The following is a 27,533-nucleotide window of genomic DNA, read 5'->3' on the forward strand; positions in this document are numbered from 1 at the left end:
GAACGTACATGGGTTTAAATCATTTTTGGAAGCGAAAAACAACCGAAAGGCTTTGATCAATTGCCCAGTGCTGTTCCTTTAGGAGATCTGTCAGTTAGAGTGCCCAACAGTAGGGGGAGTTGCTGCTGTAGAGCAAAGAGCTAGAGCCTCTGTAAAAAGTAGAGCTTTGGGAGGTTTGTGAATATTGGTATCCGTCCGTCTGGGGAAGAAGGTAACTAAGCTCCAAACTTCCTGTGTATGGGCTCTTGCTGGCCTAATCGATCTATTTCCTTATGAAGTAGGGCTAAATCAGATGATATATTACTATACTTGTTCCCCAGTGCACCCCCTACCGGAATGTGAATTATATATTTTGGTCGATGATGTGAAAAAATTGTTATTGGATTATGCTAATGCCATGTTTGTGTTGGCAGGTGATTGTAATGAAAAATCAGCTTTTAAGGACTTTAATGAGTCCACAAAAGATCTGTGGTCCGAATTAAACATTCCTGACTGTATGTTTTCAGCGAGAAAGGGGGATGTTGAAGTCTTGTAGTGTCTAGCCCAGCTGAATTTGATCAATGTTAATGGCTGATGCAATGATGACATACCTGTGGCCAGTACTTTTAAACATGGCAACAGTAATATGGCCATTGATTAGGTCTTTCTTCCAATTCATCAATTTTATTGGGTGAAAAATGTTAAGAGTCCTTAAATTTAGGGCCAAGAGAACATTTTTCTCTTAGCTTGGAGTTTAATGTCACTGTTCTGTTATGTGCACAATTTCCTTTGTCCTCGGAGGCAGTTTACCATAAGAGAATGCGTGTTGTGATCTGCAAACCCTTTCATCCATGGATATCGAGCCAGTAGACCTGGAAACAAGAATGGATGTGATGGGCTGGTACTATAGATTAACAAAGCAACTACTATCTCATTATAAGTTGGCAATGGGGGGCCCTCATAAATCCAGTGGGACCAGAGCAAAGGGGAACAGCTGGTTTGATGGTGGTTGTCGAGAGGGTAAATGACTGGAGAACAGGAATTGTCAGCATTTGAATCTTGATCCACACAATACCAGCCTAAGAGAAGCCATGATGGCCTCGAAAAACGCCAATGGAAATTTGTTTGCCCTCAAAGAGAGGTCAAATTGGGAATTAACGCTGGCTGCCGTTGTGGACAAAAATAGTAGGAAAGTTTGGAGGCTGGTGAATTTGGTAACCCTTTTATCCCCATCTTCCCTTGAGGCACAGATTAGTGAGAAATCGGGTATACATTTATTCACTCACTTCATCGTAGTGGTCATTCTCGGAACTGGGTAGCAATTTTGTCCTGCCCTGAAGCCAATTTAGAGGTGATCACTAATACTCAGATGCCAGTAATTCTGTCTGAAATAATCAGCAATGTGAAGGCCTCTAGGGCAGGTGACCCTGATGGCTTGCCATCTGTGATTTTTAAGAAAGGTCCTAGAAGTGGGGTCTAATTCAGAGTGTGCTTTTCAGTGGTTAACCTAGTCAGGCCGTCTCCCGGATTCTTGAAAAGGAGCCATAGTGAAGCTCATTCATAAAAAGGCTAAATGGACTAGCAGGCTAACTATCGATTGATTAGTTTGTTAGATACCACCTCAAATTATTTACTCAAACTTTGTTGAGGCACTTAGCTGCTTGGGCTTTTGACTCCAGGCTGATACCTGTTGAGCAAGGTTTTTTTAGACCAAAGTACTCTACAATGGACCACTGCTTCACTCTGTTGGGAGTCACAAGGAGGTCATTGGAGTGGGCAGGTGGCCTGTGCTTCAGCCTTTGACAGGATGGACAGAAGTACGCTCTGGTGTAAACTTCATTAGTGGAAGATCTCTGGGGCTCTGTTAGGTTTGCTGACAAGGCTTCACACAGGGATAACTGGGTTCAAGTTGACCTAGATAAGTTAGGTAGTTAGTCAAGGTAAATCCCAGTTGGGAATGGCCTGTGGCAGGGGTGCGTATCAGCTCCATTGCTAATTAGCCTGTTCATTGCGAACGTTCCCCAGACATTAAGTGCTACTCATAGTTTTTCACCAAAGATCGGGGCAGGCACACTAGCTGCCTCCTGTATGCAGATGATCTTGTAGTGGTGGATCGTACACCCACTAGGCTCCAAAAAAAGACCTGATGCTCTGAACTCCTACTGTCTTGAAAATATACTATTAATGTTGATCAAACTAAGACAAGCACCTTTGGCAAAAAGAAAAGGACCTGTACTTGGTTCCTAGGGAATGTACGGCTGCAGCAGGTCCAAGAACATAAGTACCTGGGGGTATGATTTTTGTTGACGATCTGCGCTGAGACAAATATATGGCCTCTCGGAAACCTGTAGTATCAGCCGAAGTGAAGGCCTTGAAAAGGTTTGATCACAGATTTGGCAGCTATACTTTTAAGCCATTAAGTAAGGTGATTGAGGGCAAACTTATCCCTCAGGCCCTTTATGTGGTTGAGGTGTTAGCAATGGACTGGCGTGTCCCCTGGGAGAGCCTAGATGCGTGTACTTTGAAACTGCTCTGTGACCTTCCCAAATGTGCGATGATCCAAGCTATTAAGAGGGACCTAGGCTCTGTTGCTTGGAGTGCCCTGGAAGATGTAAGAGCTTTGTGCTTTAATTTCTTAATGAGAGAAGAAGTAAAGGGCGAAAAGCTATCACCACAAATCCTGCTCGAGGTATTTTCAACCTTCTCATGCAAAAGTAACCCCATGTCAATTTTGTGAGGGCACCTAGAAGTCACTGATTTTTGTTTGGAAGAAGGCAAAGCCATATAAAGAAGTCAAATAAAAACCACCCCTAGGCAATGTGCTATGGAAACTAGCCAAAGGGAGGATACACATTATCTAAAGAATATAAGTTCTATTACTGCCTTCCTTATCTTTCAGGAAATGTGGGACCCTTTCCTATATTTATAAAAAGTCTGGGATAAGTCTTTGCGATATGAAATTTTGCACTTAAGGATTGGCATCAAACCTAGATGGCGGATGCCAGGTTTAAAGCTGAAAATTATGGGGGACCTTGGCCAGTGTCCCTGCTGGCAAGGTCGTAAGTAGTCAGTGAATCATCTCTTGACATACTGAGTACTCTTTCTTGAGGAAAGGAGGAAGATTCTCTGCCCTGTTTATAAAACATAGGATTTAAACACAAGATGAGGGCCTTAATCTGATGTGTGGCCTTAGGTATTGGCATGTAGCTATTGCTACTGGCCAATTCCAGAGGAAAATTGTAACCTCCTATGTCAGGCTCCTTGTCAAGTGATTCAGATTGAGGGTAGGATTTGCACCCCTCCCCACCCAAGGTTTGGTAGGGACTTCCTTTTACTTGACAGGCCGACCTAAAATACCTTAGGACGTGGATGGAGGTCAGGATCCGGGGTTGTGATAGCGTTTCTGCACTCTGCACTTTATAATGTGGTTGGTAAAGTGAGATGTATGCCTTTAGCAATTTGCCACCTTTTCCAAATGCTGCTATTGGATATGTGAATGAAGTTGGGTTGCATGCAGCACTTTATACTGCTCTTGTGGGTTACATGAGCTGTTTGACTTGGGTAATATATCCCTCACCCTTCCAACTGCTTTTGACAGGTATGTGGTAATGGGCTGTAATCTTCTATTGAGTTTATTGTTTTTATAAAGAGGTGGGTGTTGATCGTGCTAGAAAGTAGGCTGAATGGGTTTCATGGTAGTTTGGCCTTGCACTTTAACGTTTTACCCTCCTAAATGAGATGTATGCCTTGGGAACTCAGTGCTCTTTTGAAAGTTATTAAAAAGCTGGACAATGTGTTGTGAACTTACTAAGATATGTCCCTTTAGATAGGTTAGTACAGATCATGTAAGGTACTAGGTGGAATGAGACTTTGAGGACTTAGAGAGCATGGCTCTGCACGTTGCACTTTATAATGTTTTATCTGCCTAAATGAGCTGTATGCCTTGGGTAATTAACCATGTCTCAAATGTTCTCAATGGGTATATGACAATGTTATGACCTTTGATTGAGTTTTAATGTGATGAAATTCTAAATTCTATAACGTTTGTTTTAATTTTAGGTTGATATAAGTGCTGGTGGATTAAATGTAATTAAGTGTTATGCATGGATTTTTATGATGTTTGTGATTGTGTGTGTTAAATGATGTTTATGTAATATTTCTAAAATAATGTATTTCTTAGAAATAAAGGATTTGACTGACTGACTGTAAAGCAGTACTCCTCTCACTGTGGCTGTAGGCATTAGATGCTGCAGTTGTATGAAATAACGTATGTAAAACAGTTTGTCCTACCAGAGATTGTTGTCTGGCATGAACCTCCACACAACAGTGTATTGTAAATGTATGCAGGCTTGTCCATGTACCCACTTTACAAATATCTGTTAAAGGAATGCTTCCTAAGAAAGCCATCACTGCAACTTTCTTTAGTGTAGAATGAGCTCTTGGAAGTGTTGGTAGAGCTCTTCTAGCCTTTATATAGCAAATCTGTATACATGTAATAGTCCATCTTGCAATTGCAGCTTTTGAGATGTCATTACCCTTTCTAGGGTTTAAGAAACCAGAAACAGCTGCTGTGTCTTTCTAAAGGTTTTAGTTCTCTCTCTACAGTAAATGAGGGCTCTTTTAACATCAAGTGTATGAAGGACCCTTTCTGCCACATTCTCTGGTTTTGGAAAGAAGACTGGCAAACCCAGGGTTTGATTCAGGTGCAAGGGAGAGACATCTTTGGAAGAAAGTTTTGGTCTGTATCTAGACTACCCTTATCTTGGAAAACTTGAAATCAGGTTCTTCAGTGGTTAGTGCTTTGATCTCACTAACTCTCCGTAAGGAAGTTATAGTTACAAGGAAAGGTACCTTCCGAGACCGGAACTGCAAAAGACAGGAATATAGTGGCTCAAAAGGTGGGGACATAAGTCTTGTGAGCACTACATATAAATTCCACGAAGGGACTGGAGGCCTATGTGGTGGATTACCCATTTTAACTGACTGGTATTTTAAAAAGTGACTGATGTTTGTGGTTTTGCAGATAAACTGCAATTACTGCTAGATGCAGTCTTATACAAATGTATGCTAAATGTGACTTTTGGAGTTGCAGCAAGAGACTATTTGTTGTACTGTATGGTTTGAGCTATACAATGGTGTACAAAACGTTTCCATTTGGCTGCATACAAGGCTCTTGTGGTTGGGCACCTACCCTCTACAAGTATGTCCATGTATTCTGAAGATAAGTTTAAGTATCCAAACTCTACGGCTTCAGAAGCCAAAGTGCTAGTTTGGGTTGCTTGGGGTTTAGGTGTCTGACCCTGCCGTTGCTGTGAGTAAGAAGATCTGGTATATTGGGGAGCTTCTTGTGATGTACTAGGGACAACTTTATTAGCGTTGTGAACCAGGGCTGGCAAGCCCAGGTCGGAGCTATGAAAATCATTTTGAGTGATGTTTGTCTGAGTTTACTGACCAGTTATGGAATGAGTGGGAGAGGTGGAAAATCATATGTAAATATCCCTGACCAGTTCATCCATAGAGCATTGCCCCTGGACAATGGACATAGGGGCCTGTAAGAAGTTTTGGCATTTTACATTTTCTTTTGTGCCAAATAAGTCTACTTCTGGTGTTCCTTAAAGTTGGAAGTACTGTTGGAGTACTTTAGAGTGCAGTTCCCACTCGTGGACTTGTTGCTCTGTCCTGCTTAGTAGACCGCCTACTAAACTGTTCACGCTTGGAAGCCATTCAACCAGAAGGTAGATGTGGTGTTGAATCGTCCAGTGCAAAATGGTCTGGGATGATTGAGATTAGCATATCAAGTGGGTCCCTCCTTGTTTTTGAATATAACATATTGCAGTCATACTGTCTGTGTGGAAAATAAAAATTTTCCCTGTTATGTTGGGGAAGAAAGCTTTGAGAGCCTACTGAATGGCTATAAGCTCTAGTACGTTGATGTCAAATGCGTGGTGGTGAAGGTTCCAGTGACACTGTACTGTTTTGTCCTCCATGTGTGCTCCCCTTCCTATGAGTGACACATCTGTAGTGACAGTCACTTGCAGCATTGGGGCTAGAAAAGGTCTGCCCTTTAGTGTGTTGTGTGTGTTCCATCATTTCAAAGATTGATAATCTCTGGGTGAAACCAACACTAGATCTTCTACAATGCCCTACACTTGTGACCACTGAGATGTTTGACGTTCATGTAATGGGCGAATGTACAATCTGGCATTTGGAACTATCACTATGCAAGAGGTAATTCTACCTAGAAGTCCCACCATCGCCCTGACTGGTAGATGACGATGTGGCTGAGTAAGAGCCAATTGGTTCTGGAGATTGAGAACACTCTATAAATTTGGTTTGGGTTTGGCAGAAATTGAATCAAGTATCACTCCCAGATACAGTTGTATTTGAAGATATTGTAAGTGGGGTTTTGTCACATTTATTGTGAAGCACAGTTTGTGTAGTAAATTGATAGTATCCTATGTGTCTTGTAGGCACCTCTGTTTGCTTGAATACTTGATCAGCCATTTGTTCTGTCTTCTTAAATGTGCTAGTTAGACATTTAGCAAACACTCTTGGGGCTGTAGTTACCCCACATGGTAGTACTTTGCAGTGGTAATGATGACCACAAATCGCAGGTATTGACAATGTGCGGGGTGGATTGGGAGATGAAAGTATGCGTCGTTCAGACCAAATATTGGTATGAAGTCACCTTTTTGTAGTAATGGTATTAGATACTGTAGTGTCACCTTATGGAAGTGTTCTAACAGGATGCAAAGGCTGGGTGGTCATATATCCAGAACTGGTCTTAGTGTCTCATCTTTCTTGAGTATCAGAAAGTATAGGGAGTACTCTCCTTAACCTTGATGTCTGTGTGGTACAGGCGCTAGGGCACCCTTTTGCAGCGGGGGTTTTACTTCTTTGAGAAGGTGTAGATGCTGAAGGTTTAGGGTTTGTTTGTGGGGTGCAATGTTTGGTGGCTGGCTTTTTAGTTCTAGGCAGCACCCTCAAGGATGATATCTAGTACCCACTGGTCTGATGTTATGTTTAGCCACAACTGATGAAAGTGTTGCAGCCTTCCCCCAACAGATGCTGGGTGAACAGAGGAATGGGGGTTAAGTCATTGTTTGGAGGTGGAGGATCCCTTTGTGGGAGTTCCTCTGCCTTTCCCTCTTTGCTTAAACCCTCCCCTATAGTAACTTTTGCCAGTTTGTAGGTGGAATTACTGCTGCTGTTTCTGATAGGTTTAGGTGTCAGGAGCAGTGTTCCCTCTTTCCAGATACATACGAAACAACTGTTTTTGTGTCATAGACTGCAGAGCTTCTGTAGACTTTTCAGTCTCAATGTCTTTCTTTATTTTTTCTAGCTGGGAGTCTAAGGCCCAAAGAGGTGCTGCAGGGCTCTTCATCAAGAGAGACATCAAGTAGGTGTTGTTGTACCTCTGGCTTAAACCCTGTAATACATAACCATGCTTGTCTTCGTATCAGTATAAACAAATGTATTCCTCTTGCATGTGTAAGCACTAACTATGGCGCAGTGTATGGTTGCCTTAGATAGTTGTCTGCCCTCTGCAACTAGGTCTTCCCCTTTCTTCCGGTACTGTTCTGGGAGATGCTGTATAAGATCTTCCATTTCATCCCTTGGTGCCCTGTTATATCTCGACAAAGGTCCTACTGAATTTGCTATTTGCCAATGCATGTCCAGTTGCCACCCTCGTCCCAGCTGCATTAATATGCGTACTCTCTTTATTTGGAGGTGGAACATCTCCAGCACCTCTTCCTTGCCTTTGTTACAAAACGTATTTATACCTAAAATGAGAATGGAGCACACATAAAAGTATTACATGAGCTATCAATTATGGTATGTTCATGGATCCCTAAATTATATTAAAGAACTAAAATGAGATGCATGATGTAATCAGATGTGGTATCAGTATGGTATGTGGTAATTTCAGAAAAAGCGTTATTTAATTATCAAATTTAATACACATAATACAAATATAACAAAATTCACAAAAGGTGTACAGAAAATACAACAAAACTAGAATGATGTAACAGATGACCTAATGTTACATAAAATGTTAGCAGAAATGTAACACAATTGAATCAAAAGCAAAACAATTCATCCCTAAACACTCATAGTAATAGAAACAAAATCAATCAATTAATTGTGTGAGCGGAATTCATCCACTCTGATGACTTGAAATGGAAGGATTTCTTTTACATCCAATAATGAAATTGCTTGTAAAGTTCAACCAAATTCAGCCGACACGTGTTTCGTCCTACAAAGGACTTTATCAAGGCTTTTCTTTTTATATTTATTGTATTTTATTCAAGCTACAAGTCCGCAATTTCTTTCGAGATCATGACAAGTCTGTACTTATTAATCTCCAATGGAATAATTAGATCTTGGGTAGGTATTTACAGTCACAGAGTAACCTATATGTGCCAAGAGTTGGTCATATATCCAAAATGTAAGGTATCTTCACATCTCGTACACCATAGTCCCAACGAGTAGTTGGCCCTTCAGTATCGGCATCAAATAACCTCTTCCTTGCCTTTGTTACAACTAAGGAATTAGCTGTTGGGTGTCCTCCAATATAAAGAGGCTCATTGGGGGAAGGTTTGTACTTCCTTTCAGATCTCGGCGTAAGGGCTCTGGACTCGTCTTGGTTTTTTAAAACGTCTTTGAAGACCTTGATCATGGACCCTATCATTGGTAGGTATTGTACTGATCTCTCTGTTTTGGAGAAACAACCAGAAGACGTTCTTTCATGGATTCAAGGTTCTAAGTGGGACAGTAATGATGGAATTCATACAGCAAATAGATGAGTCCAAAGTGATGAAGATGGCCCTTTTGAAATCAGGCAGTCATCATAATTCCCTCAGACACAAGGAGGCAGAAAAGCTCTTAGGGGGATTGAATGCAAGGGGGTCAGGCTCATTTTGAATATGCCGGATAGGAGTAAAAATTGATACAGGATACAAGGTGTTAAGAATTACAACAGTTCAAGCGATTAAGTAAGGTTGCCAGTGCTTAATTTGTGCCACGGTTTGTCAGTGCTCAGCACTGGCACTTACTTTTAAACAGTGGCACTTGTTTATAAGAGCATGATGAAGCCCTTTTCCTTAGCACAGCACAAGTGCTTAAAAATGCAATGTATTAAAAAATGAAAGAACGTCCAATTCCGGGCCATCCCTACAGCTTGGCTGACCTGCAAAAGTCCAAAAAGTCACACAAGTTCAAGTGTGATGGTTAGTAGTTAATGCTGGCATTGCCATTCAGCAGAGCTGTGTGCCAGGAGTGGTGCCGGCTGCAGTGGAATGCATCTTTATATTTTTTATAAATTAAGCGCTGATAGTAGAGTGCACCACCACAAAGTTGGTGAGCTAATGAAAGTAGAAGAAAGGTTTTTGACTTTATTAACCAATAACAGGCCCTATTCGAATGGCAACCTAAAACTGCTGACAGAAGAAACTGGAGTAGAGGCAGTACCCAGTTGAGATTGCCACAAACCTGCAAGAAGAGCACTAGGAGATTTGCACCTGGAAACCACTGAAGCTTCTATCATACCTGTATTTAATGTTAAGGAGTTGGTGCATGTACCCTTTTCCTCTGGTGCGTGGCGTCTGGAACACTTTTATGCAACAACAACCTCCATAAGATTAAACTCCAAACCTTTTATTATAACATGGTTTATTACTGATAACGTGCGGTGCCACTGCAAGTGCTACAAGTGGAGCACTGATGCAATACCTTAAAATAATTTGTTTCTCTCTGAAGAGAAGAGCAGAGACTGTTCCTGTTGTAAGTGTATTTGGCCTCTGAGAACTGTTGGATCTGACCTTTACTAGCACTACAGCAGCAATGCTGATAATTGTTTGTACTGCCCATTAATCTTATAAGGTAACCCACTGAGAACTGTTTGTTCTGTTCATTAGAGTTTGCGTATCTATCTCCTGGCACAACTTTAGTGTGCCTCATCTCTTTCACAAGCATCTATCCCTCTTTCCAAGCCACCTTTATGTATGATGTGAGAACCTTGAGTAGATGACTCTCTGACTCTCGTCAGCGCTTCGATGCTACAGCCGGAATGTGCTTTACAAAAAAAAAATATATATATACAAAAAACAAAAAATACAAAATAGATGTTTTCCATTTCCAACATAGTGCCTAACCAAGAAATGCACAATTTCCAGAAGTATCCAACAACATGTACAATCTAAAGTTGCGTAAGTAAAGCTAAGACAACAAGCCACAACTTGAGTGCAGATATAACTTATAGAAACATTTAAATGCGGTAAAACCACAGTAAGTGGAAATGTAAAAAAATACAAGTGCTCAGTGTAAAAGGCACACCTGGTGCTCAATCAGTTGTGCATGTGATGCAAAAATGGTGAACACAATAAAAATGTATAAAACCGACGAAAGGAACGTCAAGATGTTGTGCCCCAAAGGGGAGAGTCCATAGTGCCTAAAGGATTGTAGTACTGCTCAATGGAAACCACTGTACTGCACATTTATCAGTTAATGAAAATCCTTCCCAGCAGATGTTTGTTGACCAAGTTTCGACCCATGCAACGTGAAAGTGCCATCATCAGGACAAGAGCTGGGTGTAAGTGAGCACACTAAGCATAGCTGCATTCAAAGGGGAAAACTCAATTAAGCACATTCAATTAATGTATACAGCAAGATAACTGAGATAATATATTGTGATGGAATAAAGAGTAAAGAGGTTTCTGATCATTTATGTAGACTTCTGTTCCTATGATTTGAATGACGGAGGGCATCCCAATTGGCAAAAATATTTGTGCTATTTGTTTGGTATTTACACGTACTGCAGTTGAGTATTGTGCTTGTGTACTATTGGATATATATAGAGGAGTGACTTGGGCTGTGCAGTATCTTTTAACCGCAGCTGCTGTTGTACATTGTTTAATGAAGCATCGGTTTTCCTATTTTGGCCCAAGTGAAGCACCAAGCATAGGCTTCTAAGTCTACTGGGATGTTTGTTTTGTCCTGAAATCCTCGACCCCCAGCGATCCATATGGGGATACTTTAAAGCATTTAAAAACAGGAGGCCTTTTTCTTCTAGGAGTGGAGTCCTTGGAGATATCTAAGCTGAAAGAGCTGCAGACAACTTTGAGACAAGCTCAGTATACAATGGATGTATAGGAGGGCTATTTGAGGTAATCAAGAGTCCAATTACAAATAAGGAGTGTGGTGTGTGGAGCGTGATGCGTGGGACTAACAAGATACCTCTATTACATCTGTACTTAAAGCAATGAATGTACACAACTAGAGGCCCTAAGGCTAAATGAGCAAATATGCTCACAGTGCCTGCTGTGCTGGCAGACTGAAGTTAATGTGAACAGGTGAGTCTTGAATAGTAAAAGAGAAGATATATGGAATCAGGCAGCTCAAAGGATTTTGCTTTCCCTCATTTAGGCCATAAGATGCTGAATAGATGATATGACTAGCACCTTTTTAGTACAAGAATGGGCTTCCTGGGAACTGAGGCTCCCTTGTGGCTTCTAGCCGGACTGAGCTCATGGGAAGGAAGCTCAACATTTCAAACACTGGAGCTCCCACAGAGTACTGTACTTAAACTCAATGAAAAGTTATGCTGAACACACTGGGAAAGAGGACGCGGCCTGATTGTTCGTTCTGTTCTTGAGGCTACACGAATCAACATTTGGGTTAATTAGCTACTGTAACTCCCCAGTAGAAGGCCCGCGATAACCAAAAACTATGCGCAGTTCTGAAATAATGAGTTGTTGCATTTCTACGTGGTTGCATGTTCTGTATGAGGAGTTTCTTAAATGTGCATAAATTACTGACTCACACCCTCCCCCATAATTCTTTTGTTTAAATCAGCAGTTGGAGAGATAGTGTTATGTGATGTTGTGTATAGCTGTGCTGCTTACGTTCAATTTACTGGTGTTAAATGACATAGTTGTGTGCTTTTGAGGCGGAGTGTCGTAGATTATCTTGCATTTATACATGATGGTTTATTGGTTACGCACTGGAAAAATACTTACTCCTTTTGACAGAATTTTTTTTATGAATTTAAGAAGGGACTAGTGTTTCTAGCAACCAAAACATATATGGTGGTATTACAACTTTGGAGGAGGTGTTAATCTGTCCCAAAAGTGACGGTAAAGTGACCGTAAAGTGACGGATATACCACCAGCCGTATTACGAGTCCATTATATCCTATGAAACTCGTAATACGGCTGGTGGTATATCCGTCACTTTTGGGACGGATTAACACCTCCTCGAAAGTTGTAATAACCCCCATATTTGACTTTGAGTCAGCACAGCGCTGTCAGAATAATAAACACGGAGTCAGTCTTCACATCATACACGAGCCTAACACTTTTAACTTAAACCAGTTGCTTCCTATTAAATGTACCAAATGACCTAATGATGGTTACTCCCCCAAAAAAGTGGAGTACACACCACCAAAAGTAAGCTTGATTATTGTAACTCTATATTCCGCTCACATAAAAGCCATCACTTTACAGCATATATGAAATAACACAGCAGCTATACAGATTGCTAAGCAAAAACCATGAACATCACCTTGAGAGAAGTCGGAGAATAACTCAGCGTAAGTTTCAGCGCCAGCATCAAATTCCATACTGAACTCACCATTTCCTCCTTACTAAACTGTTGTCTCAGCACTGCCACATTCTCTTTGCCTAGCATAATTATGTGGGCACTGTTTGCGGTAACACTAAGTATACTCCACATCAGGTGTTCCAATGTATGAACAATAGAACTCAGTCCTAGGATTTCTAGCAGAACATGCATTCTGCTTTCTCACCTAATTATTATCCTAATAAAACAACCTTGAAGATGTGCCTTCCTTCTCAAATTAATACTGTAGAATCTCAAATGTAATACTCCCTTTCTTATGTGGTTCCATTTCATGCTACCTAGCAGTGGCTCCTGTATATGAATTGCCCCCGTCTGCTTACTAAACTTACTTTCATGTTCCTCGTGCACCACAGTATTCACACGATCCACAGACCCTTGGATGTCATTCCACGTCAGGAACTCATTTCCTTCTTCCCGTGCCTGAGCTTTCAGCTTCATCAGATCGTCTATATATCTATCAAGTAAAAAGCATAAACACAAGAGTTAGGGAATTAAGAAAGACAGAAGAAAGGTTACAGGAGAAAAGAAAGAGGCGTGGAAACAGAGGTCCACAGGAAGTCATTTCTGCAGTGTGCAGTCAACTCAAATAGTATGGCTCAAAGGCAGAGGAAAAACCGACACCAAGCAAAACGTGTGACGAGGAACAAGAGAGGGTTCAGGATAAAATGAAGGCTCAAACAAGACGTAATTTGAAAAGGGAAACACTTGGTTAAAAAAAAAATGCTCATAGATCAAGGGAAAATATTTCTATCATGTTATTACAAAAGGTACACAAACCTTTGAGAGTTTTCATCCTCAATGCTAGTGAGTCCAGTGACTGGGTTGTATAATTGTTTCCAGACTGTGTTTACATCCCCAGTATCCAAAGCCCTGTTGATCAGCGCCACGGAGGACAGCATCTCTACAGCGACTGACAGCTCTGGGTGGGTCAGGTTACCCTACAAGTAAAAAAAAAAAAAGAAAGGAGTGTCTTTGAACATGGCAATGGTTCGATCAGTCAGGGGGTACAAGATAAAAGACTGGCATGGCTACTAGCAGAGCTGATGCTTTGGTTTAATGCGGTGACAATGCTCAGAACAGTGGCACCTATTCTGCTCTGCTTGCATGACTATGCCACTGCATCCACCTACCTCTCAGCTAGAACGATGCATAATACGGCCGCATTTAGGGAGGCATCTTCAGGGAATCCTTCATTCAAAGTCACCCAACAACCCACTACATTTGCAGAAGAGACACCCTGCACCTGGGCTACACACCCATTTCTCTGCACAGAGACTCTAGACCCCTTTGAAAATTCTTCCTCAACAGGCCAACCAGAAGCCAAGACAAAGCAAAACCTAAATCACTTACGGGCTTGACAATGACGTCTGGAAGGTCAAAAAACAGAAATGGGTTGAAACCGCAAGACTTTTTTAATGCTACGCTCAACACTGTGCACTTGTGCAACCAAATCTACCAAATGTGTCTCTGGATCTTCGGCCAGAACAGCTTATGCCTCTAAAAGATCTCATTACACCTGGTCACATGGTCCACAACACTTACATTTCATATGAAATATTAACTGCCACACACCAATACCCACAGTGGATCCCGGGTCACATCTGCTCACTCACTAGAGGGTGCAAACCTTTGTTTTAATAATTTCAGTGTTGGAATGATTTGTACTACAATATCGTTTGATTTGAATTTCTAGGGTGCTGGCATATGCTCTCATGTTTGTATCTCTTTCCTCTGTAAAGAGTGAATCTCAGTGGCATTACCAACTCCAGCAATGGGGGATATGTTGTTTTTGTGGTTTCTTTCTCACGCCAGGGTAAGGGTAGAGATGAGCATGGATCCCGTTTCAGGGCGGCACAGTACTTCTAGTCTGTTAGGCTGAGGGGTACCAGAAGTTGTCTTGTCTGTCCCATTGGGCTGCTGACACAGCTACATTTAGAAGACGACGGCTGCCAACTGGCAGCTATTCACAGCCATTATATCCATCTCTGGGCACGGTACAAAGCCCCCACCAAAGCCCTGATTCTAAAAAGAGGAAAATTCAGTTTGCTCCTGAGAACAGGGACCTTGTGAAGGGCTGGTAGCCTATTCTCTGCTGCTACGACACCAAGGAGAGGGTACTGAAGCCCCAAGAAGCGACTAGGATGGATAAAGGAAATCCCATCTCTGAGACTTTGAAACCTTTTTCCAGTCGTGTTGGCTTCTTCTTGACAAACTATGCTTATTTCTTTAGATAGAAGCAGCCTACTTTGACAGCCTTCTGAGTAAGAACGATGTCCTCCAGCGTAGCAGGGAAGCGTCTTGAATTCTTATACATTGGTATCACTTGAAAGCTTGTGTCACCACATGCAACAAGCCAATAGCCACATATTTGGCTATTTTATCCATTAAGTGTGTACACAAGGACATCTAAATATGGTTTGGCCAGTATGCAATCAAGATAAAGGCCAGCTCGTTTTACCAAAATATTGCCAACGCCCAGTTAATGTGAAGGAGAAGCAGAGGCTTTAATATTGCTGCTCACCTCGGGACTCTGCTGCTGCAGTGTGGCCAACTCTCTTTGGTAAAGTTCTCCAGCAAATGGATACACCTGGGGCAGCTGGGCATCAACATTCATGAGCTCCGACACGGTCTCTTCAGCAATTCCTTTTCGAATTGCCATGTTTATCCTTACCACAGCAGCTAACCCTAATGAGAAACATGAAATATCTTAGAAACCAACAAAAGCATTTGTCAACAAGACTTCTCACTCTATTGCTTACACAGCTAATCCCCAATAATTATTATTTAAAACAACTGCAGTATGCAACAAGCATGGGCAAAACAAACAGGTCTTGCCTTTAGGATCTATTGCACCAGTACCTTTTAGTCATGCTCTATAGCATCCCCGATGCCGTGCAGCATGGCTATATAAGGAAAAAAAAGCCCATTGGTCATTTTGTAGGCGTGTGCACCAAGCATGTATCTGCCTACATAATAATGTGGCTGCTTTTATTTTTTCCTTTCTGCCAATCCAACTTTGATCAGCAAATAAGTAGAAAAAATACTTGTAAAATCATTTTTTGGAAAACTGTTGGTGCAAAAGCAGGGGGTGGAAGCTAGCTTGAAGCAAAGCGGGTGTGGGAAGCAACATGGGTGGGGGTGCTGTAGCAACGTGGGGGGGACTCTGAAGCAACAGGGGGGCGGAAGCAGCGTGGAAGGTACGAGTGGGAGGAATCAGCACAGAGGGTATGGGTGGGGGAGCAACATGGAGGGTTCAGAGGGAGCAAACAAATGAGAGGGAGAGAAATATGGAACATGTAGAGCAGGGGAGAAAAGCAAATGGGTGAGAGAGGGTGAGCAACATGGAGTTGGGAGGGGGAGAAACACACAAGCGAGAATTTAAAATGGTGGGAAGAGCACACGAGGAGAATGAGGGACATGGGGGAATAATCTCAAGGGTGAGAGACTGCAGTGCCAAGAGGGGAAGACAAGCACATTTTGGAAAAACCTGAAAATCTCATGCCCTCTTTCGGAATGCTTAAAGAAGCTTGCACTGCTCCTTCGAGATGCCTCGAGTGTCAGGAATCTTCCAGTGCTGCCCATTGCTACTTGGGTACAGTGTGCGAGGGCGCGTTATACTGCCGATGTCATCTGTCCTGTTCTTGGTGTTACTGGAGCTTACAATTCTGCTTTAATGCTTTATCTGTGTTTGTGAAGACTGGTAAAGGGTTTTCACTAAGTAATGGCCAAATGACTGGCATGGTCAATGACTGCTTTCTATATAGCTCCCAACACCACAGCTTAGTCTGTTCTAGGCGCTGAAAGCTACAATTGTTACTAGTGCTACTACACATTAAGTCAATAATAATGAATTAATGTATTGACCTTTGATGGGATCAAGGGGATTTAAATTAGTGAACTATAATTCTCAGACTGTGGCTCACCCACAAGAAATGCTTCTTACAGAAACTATAATGTGACTGTGCCTCTGGTAAGTCTGGTCCTGATGGTGATGACGTGGGTGCAAAGAAGCAGGCCTGGCACATGAAATGAGGTGTCCGCATCAGGCAAGGTCAGGAGGCTCTGAAAGGCAGTGGCCAAGGTGGGTTGCTGGAGCAGCCGCAGGACCTTTCAATGTCCAGTGGCTCCATTGGAAAGGCAGTGGTGTCCTGCTGTACTGAGCGTTGCCTCCCTGTCTGAGTCACTGATATGCACTGAAGTTGCACAGACTGAAGTGAACGCTAGACAGATGTCTTATTTACCGTGGCGAAGTGCACACACACAGACACACACAGCTGCAATAGATTCTGCTGCAATGGCCAGCCCAGGCATGGGCCTAATACACTGTGCTGACTCCTTGCAGCAATGTGCAGAAACTAGTGCGGAAATACAGAAGGACCCATGCGAAGTCCGGACCGGAAAGTTATTAATGAGCTGAACATTACCTAACGCTCTGAACGTGTGTGCTAGTGTGGTGTGTGAACGCTGGGGCACTTGCTTCGAAACCTGCAGGTGGTGAAGGAGGACTTTAAAGATTGTGCACTTTAAGGGCAAAGCTGATAGCAGCTGTACTCCACGGATTCTAGCTGGGACACAACACCCTGATCCCAAACTCACACAGACGCCCCTGAGGGCAAACAAAGGCCATCAGCAGGTCACTTCACGAGTTATAAAGACACAAACTAAGACCTGGAAGCGGTTTTTGTCCCTCTGTATTTCTGTGTGTATGAAGTGTAGGTCTTTGTATGTCAGGTAAGAATGCAAGATATTTCTGAGTGTAATTTTAAAAATAGCCATTTATGTTGCACTTCATAATGCGTTTATAAATATCTAAATAAAATAATTGTAAACAACCTTAGAATAACGACCTGCAAGGTTCTAAACGTATGCCTTTCCGGTTACATGCAGCTCTTTGATGCGGTGCTTAACTCAAGTGAGCTATAACTGCGGGATTTTACCTCTTGACTAGCAGGCAACACCAAATTCTCAACATCTCAAGCATTTATCCACTGAACTCTTCTACATAAAATACACGCCTGTGAACTACGTTCATGCTCTGAAAGAAGCACATTACCCACCTTTACTAGATTATGATGCTTTTAACCTGTGAGCTGAGAATACACACACCTCTTCAGCAATTACATTAACCACCAGAGTTAACTTGCCACTGCTATTCTGAAACTTGCTGGATCACATAGATCGCTCCACTAGATGCTCTTATGCCAACGTTGTCAGAGGGTAGAACATGTCAGTGTTCAACAGTTGCCCAGGAGAAAAAAGGCACTAAGAGGAGTCTCTACCGGGTACTTTTAATTCGTCCTCAAAGGCTCTGGAAGTTGCACAAAAAGAGAAGATAAAAACATGACTGACAGTCTTAGAGGTGGTTCATGAATGGCTGGGGAAAATGGCAGGAGGACAACCACCATTAAGGACTAAGAGGACAAACAGAACCAAGAGGAACATGGCAAAAAGGACCAGAATCAGCAAAACTGAAAGGACCACTAAGACATGGACCATGGGAGCTTGACCAGAATGGCAAAAACCAAAAGACCAGCAACATGGGACTAGGTGAAATAAGTCCAGGTGGAGTAGGGCTAGTTTGCGGAGAACGCCTCAGCAAGACGTCTGGTATCAGACATGAAAGCTTGCGATCTAACTCATCTGATCCCAGACCCCACCCATAGTAAAGGTCACACTATTGATCTTGTTTTTTCTAATACTCGGGAATTAAAATATTTGAGATGCCATCATCTGATTTGGTCTGACCATCACCTAATAGAATTGGAATAGCTATCCCCAAACACAAGTCAAGGGTGGGTAAAACACCTATTCGCACAAGAAAGTGGCATAAACTAAAGCCCACTGACTTCATTAATTCTCTAGAAAAGAATAGGCCAGAGAATCTAGGAGACACTAGAGTTGTGCCTAAAATAAGGGATAATGACAGGCAACAGAACAAAGAATATAACGTTCCTGTCTCACTCATTCAATACGTGGATTTGTGATAGCCTTGTTATACCCTTCTGCAATCTAAATGACAGACCCCGGCCCGGAGAAGGATGTCACCCTGGCATACCCCACATCTACTGGAACTTAAAAGGGAGTGTAGAACAGCAGAAAGGAAATGGAGACTTAATCAAGACGTATTACTGAAAGCAGAATATAGGAAACAGATCCGTATCTATCACAATTAAATAAAAGAAGCACAGACAAAATACTATACATCAAAAATAGAAGAAGAGGCCAACTCCCCAAAATAAATTTTTAAGGCCCTTAAAGACCTCATTAATACCCCTGATGAACCACACCTCATTGAGGATCCGCAGGCGCAGGTTGATAATTTAGCGGCTTTTTTCCATAAAAAAAGCACAGGATATCTACTCCTCCTTCTCTAACACTCATAAAGGAGATCATAAGGGTAATGTACATAAGACCAAGGATGCAGTAATTTTTTATAACTTTACCCCGATTAACACAGACACAGTAACCCGATGTCTGGGTTCCATTAAATCCAGTTCACCAATGGACCCAGCAACACCTCAGATCCTCCTTATGGGTTCGCCAATGGTAAGCCCGGTGATTGCAATCTCATCAACTCTTCATTCTATATGGCTATAGTGCCAGATCTTTGGAAGCAGGCCATTGTCAAGCCTCTCCTGAAAAAACCTAATTTGGACCCAGAAATCATGAATAATTATCATCCCATTTCACTGCTACCCATTATAGCTAAAATAGACGAAAGACAAGTGCAGGTCCAACTCTCACTATTTTTGGAAGAAAATAAGATCCTTCACCCCACGCAGATGGGTTTCAGGCCACAACGTGGCACAGAAACCGCATTAATAGCGATTACGGAAAAAGCAAAAATGCAGCTTGATACAGGGATCAAAACAGCTATTATTTTGTTAGATCTCAGTGCCGCGCTTAATACAGTAGATCTGGAGGTTCTCACTGAGAGACTACAAGATGTTGGAATTACCGACACTGCTCTTGGATGGATTACCTCCTTCATTAATGAAAGATCCTATCAGGTATAAGAGAAATCTTGCTTCTCCAAACGTATCTCAAGTGGCTGTGGAGTTCCTCAGGGTTCATCCCTGAGTCCGCTGTTATTCAATATCTATATGCTCCCACTTGCTGAGATTGTTCAAACGTTTGGCTTAAAACTTGTTTCCGACGCAGACGATACACAACTTATTGTCTCCTTCTCCACCAAGCAGCCAGATCTTGGGACAGCGCTTGAACCTTGCCTACAAGCAGTGGCCTTATGGCTGGCATCTAGTAAATTTAAGCTTATGATGGAAAAACGGAGGTGATGTTTTTCGGACGCCTCAAGAACCCACTTACAGACTCTACAATTATAGATGGGGTAGGTGCTCTCCCGCCACCAAAAGATCTTGTAAAAAGTCTGGGAGTGTGGCTGGATCCCTTTTTATCAATGTCCCAACATGCCAACAGAATAGCTGGAGCCTCCTTTGTGCTCTTGAGGATGCTTAGGAAGGTACTGGCAATTCTGCCTTTCACCGCTGAAAGACTGATTATTCAGGCCTTGATAGGCTTCCGGCTTGATTACGGGAATGCCTTATTCATAGGGTCACCTAAATATGTAATAGATAGACTACAGAGAGATCAAAATGCTGCAGCAAGAATGCTTTTAAAAATTCCTAAACATCAGTCTATATGCAAGGGAATCTCCTCTCTACATTGGCTCCCTGTTGCAAAAAGAATTCAATTTAAGACTCTATGTTATATGCATAGAGAATTACATAATCTGGGTCCTGAGATGATCAGACCTTTAGCCACATTCTATATACCAGGTAGACAATTGAGATACTCCTCGGCCAGCCTTGCTGAGGTTCCCAGAGTCAAAAAAGCAAGATGGGGAGAAAGATCCCTGTCCTTTCAAGGAGCAAAACTTTGGAACAGCTTGCCGATAAATATCTGAGCATGCTTACAGGAAACTACTTTCCGCAAAACCTTGAAAACATGGTTATTTAGAGCCTGAAGTTTTTGATGTTATGTTTCTTGCGATTAAGTGGGCAGCGTAAAGCGCTACGAGGCCTCAGGGCAGATAACATAACATAACATATTGCCCGCAGGACCAAAACCAAGGTGATTATGATAATGGGGATAAACATCAGGAAGGCTGGCAGCAGGGGAATTAAGATTAGGAAGATCATGAGTCAAAGGAGCAGAAACAAGACCAGGTCGAGGAGGGGCAAGAAGATGACCAGTACACCAACTGGACTGAGAATTGGACCAGGAGAACCATAACCAGGAAAGTCATTACTAGGAAAAACAAGGGGAACAGTATTACCCAGAACAGGTAGTATAGGAGAATTAGGATCAAGGGAACCTTAAGGACTAGTAGGTCTTAGGGTACACCGACAAGGAGCTGAACCAGAAGGAATTGGACTAGCACCTTGAGGATTACAAAGATGAGAAGGACCAGAACTGAGCGGACTAAAAAGTTCAGGACAAAGATAACAAGGATGACCATAACCACCTGGAGGATCAGAACAATGAGGAGCAGGAGGACCAGAGCCAAGATGGCCAGTTATGGACCAGAAGGAGGAAGACCAAGAGGATACTGAATAGCACCAACAGAATGAAGAATAGAAGGAGTAACAAAAGGAGTAAGAGGGCCAGGATGCAGATGTGGAGGATCAGGAGGAGGTTAATGACTGCGTCCAGGACCAGAAGGATGAGGAAGAGGATCAGAAACAGAAAAAACAAAACCAGGACCTAGAGGAGGACCAGGAAAATCAGACAGGCTAGGAGAAAAGTTAGGAGGAGTGGGAGAAGGAGAAGAAGTAAACTGCATAGGGGAGGACAAGACCAGCAGGACGACGAGGACCAGGAGAATGATGATGAGCAGGAAGAAGAAAAAGAGTAGAAGTAAGAGAAGACAGGTGGTGATGGAGGTAAAGGACCATGAGGAAGATGAGAAACAGAAAAAAGACCAGAACAGAGGAGGGAGTGTTAGCCAGCCATACAAGTCCTTACATATAGATGCCACACCTCTTAGAGATTATTAATTACTCTTCTTAGGCCACAGACCCTTCAGAGACCTCATCTTTTTCAGCTTATGCTCAACATCCTCAACTATCTTAAAATGTCATCTGTTTGTGATCAATTAAGTAACCCATAACAGCTTTACCACTACTACTTTTTTTCTTGTTAAACATTTCTTTGGGAGCAGAATTTATCAAAAATAAGGCATAGGTCATCTACCCTTCTCTCAACTTCTCAAAACGCCTCTCCTCATGATACCACTTCCTCATTGTTTCACCCAGTTTATGGCTTAATTATGTATTATTTTTCTATTTTCAGCACTAGCGCAGTCACACTCTTCATATCAGCATTTATTGTACTTTTTTTTTTTTTAAGTACCCAGCAGGGCCCCAAGCCCGCTGGCCTGCATGCTCAATACATTTCTCTTGCGCAACACATGGTTGTGCACTACTGAAGCCATGAGTCGACTCTTTCAATGAGTGTAAAATGTAAACTAAAACTGATTTTAAGAAACTAATTACAAATACTTTATGGGCTCGACAGGTTGTGATTTACCAGGAAGGGTTAGGAAAATATCTAATTGGTTGGACCGGGCTAGAACCCTTTACTGCTGATTGACAACGTCATCCTGACTATCCTCCCACGGTGCCCTAATCCTAGCCCCAGCTACACATTGTACCAGACCAAACTTGACGTTTGGTCTAAAATTGGCATCACAACAATAATATTTAAACTAAGCATGGAAAGGGCAAGTTAGAAATCAAAAGATTATATAACAGACCAGTCTGAATGGCATAAATGTGGCTTTGCCTTAATGCTATAAGCATCGACACTCTCAAACATAGGCTTTCCTACAAAATCTTAACACAAAACAATTAAAAACCATTATTCAATGAAGTACCAACAAATGCTTTAGCAACCACTTCTTGTTCGAAAGGACTAAAACAGTTCATCCAGCAAAGGTGAATGCAGGATTCAATCCCTTCTAACAAGTGTAAAGTGCTATGTCCAGTTAAAGTTCGGGAGAGGAAAAGGCCATGCTTAACAGAAAGTTACCCAGGCTTTGTTTGAAAAAGAGAAAGATGGGTCAACACAGCCATTTCCTTACTTTAAAATGAGAATTCATTCATCAAGCTTAAGACTCATAAATCTAAGGCAACTTTACAATTCAAACACTAAGGGATTTCTAAAAGCATTTTATTCAATGCTGGGGGAAGGTGGTGTCCTCTGTCAAAATAATAGGTAACTAAAAGTATGGCTTTAGATATTTTAGACGAATTGGCTAAAAACAGCTCCTCATAAGAAATATAGAATTGTTTTAGCAGGTAAGAAAGAGTATTTATAAGCTCTTTAGCGCACACCTGTTCCACACATCAGAAAGGATCTAGCTAAGCTTTAAAATTACCAATATCAGGTCGCCGTGCAGCAGGGCGCAGATATGCGACTTACAAGAGGCGGAGTGCCAGGAATGTGCTAAATTCACTCACGAGAAAGAACACACAGGGTTGACTGATATTAGTTGTCTACCAGCGTAAAATTGCACGTTTCACTTTTAAACCACCACGCAAGAGAAACCATTTGAGCTTATCATGATTTACGCGTGCATTTAGCTGCCTTGGCTGCTGAATTTATTATACTTAAAGATAAAGCTGTGTACCTAACAAGATTCATACAGAGAACAATTGAACGCCAATATAATGCTATCTTGGACTGTGTGACGATTGTATTGAACATCTGCTCCACTACACAGAGGTGACTGATAAGCACAGATTAACTGAAAAAAACTCAGTGATTGTAAAATGATTCATGTGTAGATCATTCAAATCTTTCAGTAACCTTTGCTGTAGTTGGTCATGTTATTTCTTTGATGTTTCTTCCCCCACAATGGCTCAGTGGTGCAGGCTACCAACATCTGGGTGTGACCTGCAGTTCACTAATTTTAACCCTAGCTGAGCGACTGAACCTTTATATTTTCAAAGCCAATAAACTGAGCAGTAATAAACTGAGTAATAACCATACCTATTACTCTTCACAGTGCTTATAAAAGGTAAACCTGTGGTATAAACAAGCACTGACAAAGCTAATAGATCCTGCCCACAGCACCGAGTCATTGGTTTTGGACGACCACTAGTGCGACGACACGCATGCACACGTGCATAAATGTTTTTGCTGTAGTACAGGAGAAAAAACATTCCAGGAATATCATCTGTACCTGTGTGCTAATGACCACCAGCCATGTTTTATTTTTTGGTATACTTTACTATTACAAGAAGGTGATGGACATATTTAATCCGTCAATTAAGAATTAAGTGCACAGGAAGCCTTGCACATGCATAGAAGCGAGGGCCCTGAGAAGAATGTGTGAGGCTATCGGGTCATCACAAACATTTTGTTTTTTTTAAATAATAATAATTTTCAAAAGTGGAAGGCAGGAAGAGGAGGGAACAGGAGAGAAGTCGACAGGGGAGAGAAAGAACAGACGGGGGAGAGAAAAAGAAAGAACCTGGGTAGTGGAAAGGAGGAAGGTGCAGGAAAGAAGCAGATTGTGAGAAAGAGTGAGCAAATGGTTACTGTGAGGGTGAATGCAAAAAGCAGGGAGTAGAAAGTGGAGGACTGAGAGAGCGCCAGCTAAATAACTGTCCAATAAATATATTCAGCGTGCACACGTTTTCGTAAAAAGCATATTAAAGACAGACGTCTGGTATCGAAGTTCTGCTGTCATCAAGCAACAAAATAAAAAAAAATTAAAACAAAAACGTACTTCCATTTCAACTGTTGTTAAATACAAAACTGTTGTCTTAGTGGAAAGTGATGTGCTACCATAGTGACTAATATGCAAATGAAAAAAACACAGTCCTCTCAGGTCACAAGTGAAACGATACAACTTCTTCAATCAGAAACAATGAAAGGCAGCAATGCTCGTGGGGCAGAACAAGCACAAGAATAAGAAGGAAGGCCATTGAATAAGGAGCAGAGAGCTGAGATAGACATGAAAGCCACCCAATCATGTACAAGGGGCTGACCCAAAGGCTGCTCTAAGAGGTGAGACCTAAAAGCAAATTATTTTACTACAAATCATGCATATTATTTTGCATAATGCTGCTTTGATAGATTTGCAATATTTGAATAATATTATTGCTTTGGCTTTGGGGAGAATGGTGTGACCTCGTTCTGAGTCCCAAAACTTTCCCACAACAGAAAATTGTGATACTATTAAGTTTTCTTACCACAGGTTCCACTGCCTTGAGAGCCCTTCCATCAAATACACACGAACAGCGCACCCTGACATTTGGTAATTGACTTGTAATGACCAGATATACATCCTAATAACTAGTTGATGATACCACTTCCCTTTAGTGTGGGGCATGTGGGGAATGATCTGTAAAGTTGCTTCCTGTTCCGAATGACATGGTTATGGGGTTTGGAGGTAGACAACCAACTGATTGCCCCAGCTTCCTGTCAGTGCCCCTGCTGCCCATAAATACTGGCTGCCTATAGCCAGTGTTTTGGTGTTTGGTGCCTTCTGAAATGTTGCCTATGATGTTGTACCGGGACCTCTGTTGCTGCTCCCATAGGATGAGAATAAGTGATGGTATGGAAGTGAACGACCTGTTGCTGCACGCTGCCTGTAAGCTGGGTAGTCCACAGAGAACAAGACTTACCCTGAAGGATAAATCCAAAGAAAGACTGGCTGAGACCTGCGTGGAAGACAACTCATAGAGAAGGACTGTCAAGGTGCCATGAAGGTCCGGGGTTCAGCCAACATGGATCGAATTTATCACATAACATCAACATCCACATAAGACAAAAAACAAGGATGTGCTGAAGACACCAAAGCACTGTCTTATCATGACCCTCCCTGATGTTTAATCAGATCAGAGCATGCAATGAACTAAGTTATTACCTTACCTCAAACTATTTGTAAGCTACACAAAGAGATGTGTGGAGGCATGGATGGGTTTACAAGGCTCATTTTTGCTGTACGGTTTCTGTACAGTGACTAAACAGCATTTGTATAGCCCATTTCAAAAGAATTACCCTGATAAAGAACTGATTTTACGATTAGTATATTCTTTGATTTTAAACTGCACACCTGTAGTTGTAGGTTGAGCAGCTCTCTGCAGACGTGTTAAACCCCCCTGAATGCGCTAAACCCAACTGAGAAGTTCTCATACTGTATCAAGTATGAAGAGTACATCAGAAACTGCTAGTCAGAACAGAGGTATTTTGCAAGAGCTCTCTAGGGGCCAGATGTATCAAAGGGTTTTACCCATTCTGTGTCTATGGGAAAATGTGTTGGTAAATATGGCCTTAAGTGTGTTAGTGGTGGGATACTTTGGAATTCTGTGAATAGGGTCAACGTTTTATTGATAGAGCTGTGTGAATGTCCCAAAAGTCATACAACTAATGCAGTGGTTACGAACCTGTGGTCCAGGAAGCCTCCTCAGGAGGTCCGTGACTGCTTAGAAAATGTAATAATATTAAAAGATCAGGTCCCCAGCTTTCAGTAATGACTCATTGTGGGTGGAGAGAAGTCCCCGGATTCTAATAAGGAATCTGTGGGGGTTCCAGTACTGATAAAGTGGGGGTCCACAGAAGTCAAAAAGTTGGGAACCACTGCACTAGTGAACAATGCAAAAATAGAGGTTAATTGAGATCCTTGCGATTGTCTCAGCACTGCATAACTCCCTGCACTGCAAATACGGGTACAGGCACACTGCGATGGATCTGTGGATATTAAAGTGCCAATTAATAGCAAGGGCCAAGACAGGGGTACTTTGTAAGTATGCTTCAGATGCTGAAGCACTTGGAAAGCAATGTAGAATGCAACTCACATAGGTGTATTGCAGGAATTCTGTCGATATCTCAGTACTAGTCTACCACTGCATATTGCATGTCAAGATTTGATCACTGCATTAACTCTGTGGAAGGCACAATAGCTGTGCTTGTAGCAGACCAGGCTAGATGGGCATTGGGAGATATCTGTGGTTGTGTCAAAACTGGGAAATAAGTAAATGGTGCACAACACATCAGGAGGCCATTGATAGCTCTGTGAATGTCTCAGTAGTTGGATAGAAGTGCACAGGCCTGGTCAATATAAAGGTGCAGTGTCAACACCATGCACAGGTGCAGTGTCAACACCATGCACATCGTCTGTACTTAATGCAACTGAAAGATCAGAGATGCTGCCAGAATTATATGACATCCCCTGTTCTGACTACATTAATGTGTGTGTGTTAAGGGAACAGGACAACTTTAGTCTCAGTGGTGGGTGGGAAGCGTACAAGATTGTTGGCTGGTAATATCACACAAAGCAGGGGTTGTAGCTGTAAAGAACCGATACTTTCATGGCTTGATAAATACCTATGTAACCTTAAATGTAGCTGTCAAATCTTCAGCCACCCACGAATATGTCATTATGCCAGCTACACCAGTGGAACCTCTTTGAGTTAACACATGTGGAGACCCCTGTGTTACATGTGTGCCCTCTTAATTGAAAGCTTTTATGATGGACCAGCTGGAAAGATGATAAAGGCCCTTGGGGGTGCTAGTCACGCACTAGCAATCTTTCTCAATGTACTAGTTAGCACCATACTAACTTCACAATACTGGACCTTCCATTGGCCCCTTGAATTGTCCCCAGTAACCTGGAGCATAGAGTCTCCGTATGTCAGGACAACGCCTAAACAAACATGTTATTCAGCTCCATATATCCAACAACTAGTGCCCCTTTTTGAGTAGCTCAGAATCCAGTCCATTTTGGGGTCAGACACACAAAGCTATTTTTCTTGAACTTTGAGCTACACAGAAACTAGGAAAAATGCATTCGTATCATAGAATCTGCTGCCTTTCACAGACTGGATTGCACATAGTTCATTTAATAGTGGTCCCAGGGTCGGACTAAAGGTAGAAAACTGAAC

General features: G+C 42.1%; 1 protein-coding gene across 2 annotated transcripts in view; it reads right to left on the reverse strand.

The window, feature by feature from the left end:
* IQGAP1 (IQ motif containing GTPase activating protein 1) overlaps positions 1-27,533 on the reverse strand; it is a 424,957-nt gene that overhangs the window by 208,157 nt on the left and 189,267 nt on the right. For both annotated transcript variants that reach the window (XM_069222592.1, XM_069222593.1), the window contains 3 exons: positions 15,140-15,303; positions 13,396-13,556; positions 12,948-13,072 (listed from right to left, as the gene is read on the reverse strand). In XM_069222592.1, coding sequence (XP_069078693.1) covers positions 12,948-13,072; positions 13,396-13,556; positions 15,140-15,303 — 450 coding nt within the window. The remainder of the gene's footprint in view (positions 1-12,947; positions 13,073-13,395; positions 13,557-15,139; positions 15,304-27,533) is intronic.

This window comes from Pleurodeles waltl, chromosome 3_1, assembly GCF_031143425.1.
Source record: "Pleurodeles waltl isolate 20211129_DDA chromosome 3_1, aPleWal1.hap1.20221129, whole genome shotgun sequence".
NCBI lineage: Eukaryota > Metazoa > Chordata > Amphibia > Caudata > Salamandridae > Pleurodeles > Pleurodeles waltl.